We start from the raw sequence: 11,849 nt of genomic DNA on the forward strand, positions 1-11,849 counted from the left end.
ATTAACTCAGGCTACAAAATAATTCACAAAACCTTAGTCACATAAATGGTCCGCAGTACGTTTTGTCATGTACTGTAGATCAGTGTTCTCCAAATGTTTTACAAACATTTCATAAAGATAGTTTTTTATGGCATAGTTGACGTTTTCAGTATTTTTCATTATTTTCTAACTTTTGCATTCAATTTTGCACATGGTTCATTATTATTGTTTAGCCAGAAGTATACTGTTGTGTGATTCTTTGTGCAGTGGCGATAAACACTGACATTACTCTTTAATCACAAACTAAAATGTGTTTGATCTATGGTTACAGTGACATTACTTAATTACATCACCTGCTGTGAACCTGAAAAAAAAGCATATTGTGTTACTACGACAACCGGCAAGTGTGAGATACTATATCAGTACTGTAATCTTAGCTTTGGTGAGTTCGATGATATTGTTTATTTCATTCGTTCCTACATGTTTGAGAATAAAGAATAGAATAAAGAATAAAGGAAACAAAACAGGTGGTCCGCCATAAATCCAAAATCGATTTGAATTTCTATTTCCTGCATTTCTACATTTCTACACACATTTATAGGGACTATCTTAATACAAAATTAAGGAAATAATTAAGTTGATCGTAATGATAAATTCTGCTAGAAAGAAGAGTAATAAACTATGTATGAGAAAAATATGTATTACTTTCTTATATAGTATATAGCAGATGACCGAGATTTGAATTTGAAAGTTGGGGGGGGGACACACACACAAAGGATTTTGAAAAGTGGGGGGGACATGCCCCCCCTGTCCCCAGTGGAAATCACACCCTAGGTGAAACAAAATGATAGATTCAGGTATTGCTATATTTCTAGCTAAATTTTTAAAAGTAATCTTGCTTAGCATTTACATAGCACTGTTCTCTTTCAATTCTTCTTGGGAGTTCAACTCCCGAATATATGAAGTATATATATATCTGTGTAGAGTTGTAAACTGTATCCATATATTACATTACCACACTGAACATCTCTAGACCACTACACTTATATGGCCACACGCCTTGCATGTCATGAGCTAAACATATAGTCACCACAGCGATTACCAGTGGAGAGTGAGCATAACAGATGGCATGATGAACATTTTCACAAAACGGTACCAAACTATCTAAAATCATGTACGAATGGTGATTACTTACACAGTGGTTTTCTGTATTACACAAGTTTAACTTCCCCCTCCATACCACAGCACATCTCCCACTGTTTACATTTTGCATGCAGGACATTTATTTGAATGGCGAAGACGGAGGTTATAGGCCGCCATTTTAAAACTGACATCAAATGTAAAAGGCCCATCTAAAGTGCCGAACCCCATATGGTTAGAGGTTGAGGGTCAGCCCTGGTAGAGCATGATCTGATTACTGCCCTCTGGTTCCATTGGTAGTGTATTTTGTTTCCTGTGTGAAGAGTTGGAAGCTTTATGGAGGACTGGCGAGTCATGCCTCTGCAAAAACACAGAGGGAGGACTGACAGCTCCGTTTGGGTGGGGCGGCGCTCAGCTCGCAGACATCTGGTTGTGGTTTGTTTATGTATTTTGCCAGTGGTCTCCTCCACCAGGCAAGAGCCAGATCCCGAAAACGTGCACATGTTTATGTGAGTGATATAAGGTGAAGTGAGTGTGATGTGGCTGCGGGAGTGTGTACATCATGTACTTGTTTTTAACAGAATACACCAACTTCTTTCAGCCAACACTTTGAATTGTATCTGTTGTTGTTCTCCCTTCTCCTTCTAGTATGTGAAGGGACTCAAGAGGCTTTTCATCCATTAATCAGTTAGCTTAAAGGACAAATCCGGCGCAAAATGAACCTAGGGGTTAATAACACATGTGTACAGAGTCGACCGTTCTCTGGGATATGTTTTCATGCTAATCGAATGTGACCAGTTTTAGCAGCAAACTGCTAATTAGCTTATAACGCTACTTGTCGGGGCATGGTTAAAGTAAAAAGAAATCGCTATTTCTATACCACTAACAAGGCTCAAAATAGCACCACACTTCCACGGTAGCATAATGAGGGTCCCTACATGTAAACTGAAGCATTGAGAACTTTGTAAGTGTAAAAACTGTTTATTAAAAAGATAGATTATAAAGACAGTAGAGTTCACGTATACAGGCAGGTGCCATCTTGGGAAAACAGTCATGACCAGTTGAACGACGAACGTGCTTGAGCTATGTTACTGGTTACTGGTTGCGTCGGCGTCGTTCGACTGGTCGTGACTGTTTTCCCAAGATGGCGCCTGCCTGTATACGTGAACTCTACAAAGTTCTCAATGCTTCAGTTTACATGTAGCGATCCTCATTATGCTACCGTGGAAGTATGGTGCTATTTTGAGCCTTGTTAGTGGTATAGAAATAGCGATTTCTTTTTACTTTATCCGTGCCCCAACGACTAGCGTTATAAGCTAATTAGCGGTTTGCGCTGAAACTGGTCACATTCGATTAGCATGAAAACATTTCCCAGAGAACAGTCGACTCAGTACACGTGTTATTAACCCCTAGGTTCATTTTGCGCCGGAATTGTCCTTTAAGTGATGACAACATCATCCATGTTCCCAGTAGACTGTGGGCCCTGATGCTTTATGCTCAGTTTACATTGTGGAAAGTGACACTAGGCTCCATGCAAAAAAAAATGATCATATTTCCTCCAATGTCCAATCATAGGCATGCATTTAAATGGAGTAGATTTGATTTTTTTCTTGCCCGTCAAGAGGTAATCAGTGTAGAAAAAAAGACAGTATTGAAGCAGTGATGTAACAATATGTACATCATCTGTAATGCAATGTTAAATCATTAGGTGTAGTCATGATCCCACAGGCCATAGTTCTGACCACAGATACAGTAGAGATTTTACTGTTTTCCATAATGTCAAACTCCAATATTTCAGGCTGTTCTTATGAACCATTCATACATATAGCTATGAAAAGTAAAGCAGTGTAAGTATTGTATGCTCCACATTGACACTGATATATAAAAATGTACTGGTCCAGGGGAAAGCACAATACTTTTTACCCAGGAATTTTCTTTTTTTTATTTAATTTATTTATTTAATTGTATCAAGAATGCCTTACATATGAATAAAAAGACATCAAATACAATCGAGGATACCACCTTGGCCCTCTTGAGGTCATTTGGGAAAACACCCGATTCAACAGACAGGTTAAAAATATGGGAGATGTAAGGGGCTATTTGGGCAGCGGCATCTCGTAAAAACCGGGGGGATAACCCATCTAACCCAGGGTCCTTAGAGCAGTCTAGCTGTAAGAGCTTTTTTTCCATCTCCCCTATCTCAACCTTCCGTAAAGAAAATGAGTTAGGCAGTGCTCCAAGTTTATTATAGAATGATTTCACCCTATCTATGCTAAATAACCCAGAGGAAGGATGGAGATTTGAGACCAGCTTTTCTGCTATAGAAATGAAGTAAGTATTAAAATGATTAGCAACCTCTTTCTTATTGAAATTCAGGACACCCTTAATTTTTAGTCTTGTGTTTCTTGGTTTCTTATCATTTGTCTTAGCGGCCCCCAATTCTTTTAAGGTCTTCCACAACTTTTTTGGGTTATCTTTATTATTTGATATATCATTCTTATAATGGGTTGATTTTGCGTCTCTAATCAGTTCCTGAGTTTTATTTCTTACTTGCTTATATAAAATAAAATCATCATGATTTTTAGTTCTACGAAAAATTTTAAGTGCTTTTTCCCTGGTTTTAATAGCATCATGTATAACTTCGTCAAACAATGCGCTAGAGTGCTGTTTAACTCTGATCTGTCTGAGAGGGGTCACCTTGTTAATGATTTTTAAAAATTTATGTTTAAACTGTGACTATGCTATGTTAACACATGAACAATTTACCACCGAGGACCAATCCACCTCATCCACATGCATCTTGAAGGTTTCCTGGGAGTAATGTTTAAATGATCTGGATAGTACAGTCTTGTGAGAGTAATAGGTTTTTTTACCAGATTTTCTTGTGCAAAAAATTATATTATGATCACTTATACCGTAAGTAATAGTACCACTTTGAGATATTTTAGATTTGTCTGAAACTAAAATCAAATCAATAATACTCTCACAAGTCTTGCTTATCCTCGTGGACTTTTTTACCAGCTGTTCCAGACTAAAAGAGTGACACAGGTCTTCCAACATTTTACCAAAAGGATGAGCACAGCCCGATACATTTGTGTTCATATCCCCCATTAACATCAGCTCTGAGCTCTCTTTGTCTGATAAGTTCAAGAGAACCTGTTCTAACTTGTCATAGAAGGTAGCATGGCCTGGCGGTCTGTAGCAAGCCCCTAATAAAATGGGATTGGTTTTTGGTAAACATATGTCCAACCAAACAATCTCTAAATCACTAGCAATGTCATCTCTATTGTTAAAGGCCACATCAGAGCGCACATATATACAAACCCCGCCCCCTTTTCTATTTCGGTCCTTCCTAACTATACAGTAATTATTAATGGCAATTTCCTCATCGCTTATAGTTTCATCTAACCAACTTTCCGTTAAACAGATAACCCCGACCTCTGATTGTTTCACCAGTTGTCTAATTTCCTCAATTTTTGGTGGCAGACTTCTAACATTAAGATGTAGGAAATGTAAACCTTTCTTACTAAAAGTTGATTTAAAGTCCGATTTAAAGTCCATGATCGTATCCTCCGTCATGTGCATGTTGACCTGGTCGTCAAGATCCCGGGGCATATTCCCACTTTCATTGAGGTGATGTGCACCGGAGATAGGAGACAAAAAAAATGTGTCGCTGTGGGACCCTGAACCACGAGCCCCTGGACCACCACGAGCCGTCATCACGTCCCCACCGACGATCGGGATGTCGCCGCATCTCCGTCACGACACATCCTCCGATGCGCTGTCTCTGCCACAGTGAAGGGCTCTGGGAACGTGGAAAATGAGGCCGCAAACCCGCACCTCCGCCTTGGATTAATTAGGTGGGGGGCTAAGTTTGCCAGTTCACTGGTAGTCCCGCTGGCAGGTGAAGCCAGCTGAAGCTGTGCTGCATGGCTAACAGCAGGATCCATGCCAGTGGACAGCCAAGAATGTGGGCCCGGGTTTAGCTCTATATCCCCAGCCAAAAGCAACATAACCGCCATTTGGGCGAGACCCTTGTTAGCTGAGTGTCTTCTGTCTTTGTCCGTCAAGGACGGGATGCTGACATAGCCATTTACCAACCACTTTGAGTATATTGTGTGTTGGCCTCCCGCCGCAGGGACAAACAAACACCCCTCAGCTCCCGAAGATAGGATTGCACGCCGCGTTTGAACAATCATCAAACACGCAATCATTATGGTAGCAACCATCCATCCACCGTTCGACCGAGCAGATGCAGGCGACACATCAAACCTCGCAGATTGATTAAATGGCCGACACCGCGGCTGTCGCTCCAGTTCTGTGGCAGCCATCTTAAGGAAACGTGTGTTCGTGTCCCAGGAGTGTTTTAATCCAAATCACTTTTTGTCTAATGTTAACTAGTCGTTTCTTGGTGCCTAAACTTTAACTGTCGTCACCGCATGACACTCACTTTTTGTCGGCTATACTCAACTGCCACAGCCCCTGAAAGGACCATCTCCTCGCGGCGCCCTGTACCCGGCTCACAGTCACATTTTGTCGCCTAAACTCAACCAGCAACGGCCTCTGAAACTTATTAGATACATGATTTCACACAGTACAGTACAGGAGATTTATTAAGTTAATGACACACTAGTGCAGATACTATGTGATGAAACCATTCCCAAGCGGTAATTGTATATATTTTAACTATTACAACATTTCTTAATTTTTATAATTTAGATTCTTTAATTGGCAGTGCCCTGCAGTCACTGAACATTTAAAGCTATGGTGTGTAGTTTCTGTCGCCCCCATGAGGAATTCTAAGTAATGACAACAACACTGTTGGCGCGTCCACATGATACAAGCCTTCTGTGATCGCACACCACCCCCCCACCCCTCCTGCACGCAGTTGCTAATAGCCAAGGAGGACACGGAGGATTAAAGAAACATGATGGACTTTTCAGAAAAGGTAATTATCTTTGCTTGATTTTCTGCGCACGAAAGTCGTCGGACGCCACAATCTTCTGAACATAGTCATACTGAAAAATACAGAGAGAATTTTGTGGAGCTGATAGTCTTAATTAGCTTTGTAGCAACTCATTTGGCAATGGCTTGAATGTATCGGACGTTTATTAATATCAAAAAGTTACGCACTAAAGCTTTAACACGTTCTAACACTCGATACCATAGTCAGTGGTCTGCCAGGAATGATTTTGATGCCTCTGTTTTCAGCATTTCATATGTTGAAGTTGAACAACAGGCCAGCAGTGGGAAGTATTCCTTTAAGAGATGGAGGGAAACATGGATCACATGGATCAAACGTATGGGCAGATGAAGAGATGAAAGTGAAAAAGAGATTAAAAGTGCTTAGAAGGGAGGGAAGATAAGTTGGGAGTCATCACTTGATCTTAGTAAGTCTATTACAGAGTGTGTGTGCGTGTGTATGTCTGGTGTGAAATGACCGATAGCCTCTTGAGTCCTGAGGAGATGTAAAACCATGGGACTTGAATGAGGAATCTCCACTGAGACACTGTTAACCATTGCCAGGCTGATTCTTTGCTCTCTGTAGCATTCTTTTGGAATCTAATGTTTCCCATATGTTGGAGAGATGAGGGTATGGCAACAATGACACTATATGGAGCTACATGGGAGAAATGGTGAAGACAGAAAAGAACAAAAGAGAGAATAAAGCAAAAAGCTGAAAGGATACACTGGAAAAAACAATGCCGCCAAATCAAATCACATTTATCTTTTACTGTGGGTTTCACCAAATCATCTGTCATGAAAGACTAAAGAGCAGATTAAGCCCTGCTCTCTTTTAAATGTGAGGTTTTCACTCTTTGTGAACAAGGCTTATCCACAAAAATGTAATACTTGTTTGAATAGAATTCATCATCCTTTCATTCGCATAAACCTTCACCATGTTTTCTTTATTCTTCCTTTTCTTCGTTCCCACATGTGAAGCACATATTACTCCAGCAAACATGAAAGGATGCTTCTTTCACACAACTTCTTGGCATCTGGTTGTTGCAAATATTGTTACAGTTTTGTACATACATGGAGGCGATGTATAGTCTATATCCTCTCTTATCCTTTCATTAAATCATGAATCTAGTGTGCTGGCTTCTGTAAACATCCTGTTCCTCAAAAGCTTTTCTCTACCTTTGGACTCTGTTCCCAAGATACCCGTCTCTCTTTCACCTATCATAACCATCCCTCGCTCCTCCCTCTTCCCTCCATTTATCTTTATCTTTCTTTCTTAGGCCCAGATTCAACTGGATTGTGGAGAGGACAACATCTGCGTCCCTGACCTCAAGTTGGCTGTTTATGGGTGAGAATAAATCCCGGTTCTATTACTTTACCTGATTCAACAAACAAAAACGTAAACCTTCCAGTCATGCTTTGCTATCTGCTACAGTTTTTTGTCCCGTCTGTGACTGATAAAACACAACAGAAATTCAACCTATAAGGAGGAAAGCTCCTACATTTGCCATGTGTCTGGTGGGTCTTTCCTCTGCTGTACTTGATAAGTGATGCATTTCATGTTTCTAGTTAGGGTGGAATTAACACAAGAAGAACTGCATATTTAGCATTAGCAGCAGTTGCAGTCTTGGCTGGATGGACAAAGTAAGTAGTAAGCAAGAGTTATTTTGGCCACTTGAGGGAGACAGAACCAGCTGTAATCTTGAAATTCATTAGGAGTCATGTTTCATATACATGACAGTAAGTCCAATATTCATTCTCCTTTTAGCTCTGTTTTTGGTCTCCACCACCTGTTGAGGGAAATGTCTGCCTCTATAGCTGCTAAATGCTTCAGTACAAGCAGGGGTGCAGCACAAAGTCCAGGGCCCTGTAGAAAGGCATTCTCTATGGGCCCCTCCCCACATCCACAGCTATTCATTCTAGCATCTTTTTGGGCCCTCCACTTTCCACCCGCAGTCCGACACCCCCGAGTTCACGTTCACGTAGTTTTGAAATATTTTCTAACACAGTTTGTTAATCTTTTGGACTGATGATACAACTGGGAGAGCTTCAAGCCAATCTGTAGAAGTGCTCCAACTATGAGTCACATAACATTGTCTTTGGGAAAAAAATCAATGGCACTTGGGAAACTTCTGGAACACAAGCGACACGAAAAACAATTCTTTGGATGGTTCCATATTATTTCACTGATCATTATGGCTTGCACAATAAATAAATGCAAACACAAAAAACTCAGCTTTACAAAGGTTCTATGAGGAAGTAAATGCATTCAAACATATGTTTTAATATTTTTTTAAGCCTCAAGGCTACGTACATTGCGTTTTGGTGAGAACAACTGAAAGTAAACATTCCTGTTTTTGCTTACAGTACACCACACAGTACCTTTAAACTCAGGGTCAGTTTCTTCTGTGAGTTAACTAGTGATAATGAATGAAGCACAAGTATTGTTGCTATAGCTGCCTGCCTTATCTGCAGGGAGAGACAGTGAGTTTGGTGAAAGATTATGAAAGAGAAGAAGTGTTGAAATGATATACAAAGGACGAAACATGATTCTGTGTCTCAGAGCATCTCTGAGACACAGAATCATAAGACTGTGTTTACAGCTCATAACATATAGAGGAATATGTTCACACATGTTATTATTAATTGATCATGTATCCTTGTTCGTGAAAGGAAGTCTCTATTCAGAAAGCGAACACACACACACGCTCAGACTCTCTCTCTCTCTCTCCTCCCAACGCTGACTCACTCTGTTATGAGGAGTGTTTTGCATTACATGGCCATGTGATTTCTCTTAGCTGCAGAAATACAATCAGTGCATGCGAAAAGTCTCCCATGAAAACTCAAAGATCTGCATTTGTCGTTGCCACGTGACCAAACTCTAATGATTCAGCACTTTCACTAAACCGAATTTCCCTTCACTGACATACTATAAGACACAGCATTTTTGTCTTGCTAGCCAAGAACTCACAAACGGTGGGAAGTTTAACATTGACAACCATGTGTCCCTGTCACTCGTGTTTGAGTTGTATCCTCTGGCTTTAATTATGCTCTTATGAGCTTTATGATCCACTGTTACAGTTTCCCAACAAATGAGACTCAGTGTTGTTAACATCTCAACGATACTCTGCAGATTTCTGTCTGTTCTCAGGATCTGCTGAGTGTTGGTGTTAGGGTATCAGTGCTGCTTCCTCTGCATTTGCTAAACTTGCCTGGGCCTAATTAAAATCATCTGGTGGTTGTCTTATACCTAGCGAGGGGTCACTGCGTCCAGACCCTCTGAAGACGGGGGGAAGGGGGAGGAGGAAACAGGGAATGAAAGAAGAACCCTGATTATGAGCCTCAACCAGACGCCTTTCTCCCCTTTCTGCCCAATAGAAACATGAATTTACTACCACAAAGTGAAGCTATTGGGGGAGGGCTGGAGTCGGAGAGAGTGTCGAGAGGATTTATCACTGCACTGAAAGTGTGTTTGCACACAGGGGCGTCACTGTGAACATGCGGAATAAGGTGGGGGTTGGTTTCCTGAGACAAATCACAGTGATCAGATTTGGGTCATTTCCCAGGTCAGTCATGGACAGATATGCAGGAGAAAATGGCCTTTGGGGACTGTCTAAAACAGAGATGCATTGTCTGGAAAAGACTTCACGTCCCTGCTTTTCATTAAGTTTTACAATTGCTTCTTGGGCATTTTGGTCATGCCCTGCACCGAGTCACTTAAAAAAAAAAACACACCCAAAGAAAGAGTCTACAGCTATGGGCAAATACAGACTCTGTGATATAATATCTTAATGGCCATTACATTAGAGGTGTTGATGAAATTCTTGAACTACTAACTATTCTTAGATTTCTGGTTCACTTTTTCACTTGCTGTATTTGGAACAAAATCATCCACACTGGAGTCTCAAGACACATCTGAACTCCTCTGTCCCATTTCCAGTTATTTTTTTAATATTAGCCCTGGATCAAATGACTTTGTGTAACAAGGAACGGGTCCCTCGTAGTGATGAAGCCACATAGAAGTATCAACAGATTCTAGCGTTTTTCTCTAGCCTGCCAAGCCAGACCGACATCCAGATGTTGGGTCTGGGAACTCACCATTGGCAGGGCTCAATCCGAGGGGCGGGATAAACGGTTGTCTTTCAAATTCCCTCTGCACGCAATGGGATAGCGCTACAACCAGGCAGAGCAACGCTAGTTGATAGATTCAACTTTTGGCAAAACTCCGAACACATCTTCGTTTTTTAAGAATGACTTCAGTGCCGTTCTTTGTTCTTTTCTCAAAGAAAAGCTTAACTTCAAGTCTTCCAGAGTCGTGGCCAAAGCTGATTCCAAAGACCGCTGTTCCCAGCAGCAGCAGCCATCTTCTCGTAGCACAAGTAGCAGGGAATTCACGCGTAACCGTCGTACCTCTGCCTTCATTATGTTAAGCCCGCCCACCGACTCTATACACGATGTGATTGGCCTGGCTAGAGTTTGGCTTTTCCAGCTCGCAAGCCAACGGAGAGTTGCTAGACGACCCTGGCTGAAAATGACATTTGCTGCCGATAGGGTGCGTCTAGATTTCTAGGCTAGTTTTCTTCAGCTTAACGGAGCACTTAGCAACCTTTAGCTCATTATTTTGTTTTTATGGTCCTCATTTGTACTGTTTTGGTTCAGTGTCATTGCAAAAGCTCTAAAAAATAAAAAAATAAAAACGCCATACACTCCTTGCCCAGCAACAAACAGCAGACATTCAGAGTTAGCAACTAGCTGGTGAACAAAGTGCAGCCTTTAGTAGCTAAAGAGCCAGACAAATTTATCATAGGAGTTGATGGAGACCAAAACTGGGCAAAGAACATAAGTGAATATTGAACTTACATTTCTCAGGTGCACAAAAAAGCACAACTGAATACTAATAGTTCTCCGTGTAAATACGCAGTTGTTTTATAAGTTTAACTCATCCCTGCTTTGTCACATATTGGACATTAGTGGACTGGGAGGATGCTTAGGTTTTACTGGACTCGCTAACTGGACTTACAATTACATTTTCTGTGCTGTCTGGCACAGAGCAATACATCTTTTTAATGTAACATTCATTGTGCAGACATTACTGCAATTCGCACACTTGTATGCATGGACATGCTCAAAATACTTTTTTGTCAACAATGTTGTTGTGGTTGTGCTTGTGGTTCTCCTCTCTCAGTGACAGAGCAGAGGTTTACCTGGGTGATGAAAACTCCTTGAGCCTGACGTTCAATGCCAGGAACGAGGGAGAGGGAGGGGCGTACGAGGCCGAGCTCTATGTGGTGCTTCCCCCAGAGGCTGACTACAGCGGGATAGCACGCAACAATGTGGTGAGGCAGACAACTCTCACTGTAACTATAACTTTAGCTTTGTTTTTCTTTCAAACAGAAAACAAATGCTGGAGTACCATGATAAAAGCAAGCAGCATCTTGCTTTTTTTGTACAGGGGCCAGTAAAAATTGACTTTGGACAAGTAGAATTCTTTGAGTGAAAAAATGTTGAACTGGTAATTTGTTTATTTATTTATTTACTTACTTATTACTGAATTATTATTATTCTTCGACTTAAGTACAAATTACGCATCTCTGGATTTCCTAAAGGCCCTGACACACCAACCCGATTATCCGCCGTCGGACAGTCTGGCGAGGTCAGTGACTCGAGTCTGTTCAGTGTGTTCCGTGCCGTCGTCAGCCTGAGGAGCCATCTGCCTACATTTGGGCCGATTTCACATGTTGAATCGGAAGACGGGCAGTCGGACTCCA

General features: G+C 41.2%; 1 protein-coding gene across 1 annotated transcript in view; it reads left to right on the top strand.

The window, feature by feature from the left end:
- The window catches only part of LOC116036792 (integrin alpha-5-like), a 52,472-nt gene that overhangs the window by 28,641 nt on the left and 11,982 nt on the right, over nucleotides 1-11,849 (top strand). Inside the window, exons 19-20 of the mRNA XM_031280449.2 lie at nucleotides 7,362-7,429; nucleotides 11,267-11,417. Of these exons, the coding sequence (XP_031136309.1) occupies nucleotides 7,362-7,429; nucleotides 11,267-11,417 (219 nt within the window). The remainder of the gene's footprint in view (nucleotides 1-7,361; nucleotides 7,430-11,266; nucleotides 11,418-11,849) is intronic.

The sequence above is a fragment of the Sander lucioperca genome, chromosome 6 (assembly GCF_008315115.2).
Source record: "Sander lucioperca isolate FBNREF2018 chromosome 6, SLUC_FBN_1.2, whole genome shotgun sequence".
Taxonomy (NCBI): Eukaryota; Metazoa; Chordata; class Actinopteri; order Perciformes; family Percidae; genus Sander; species Sander lucioperca.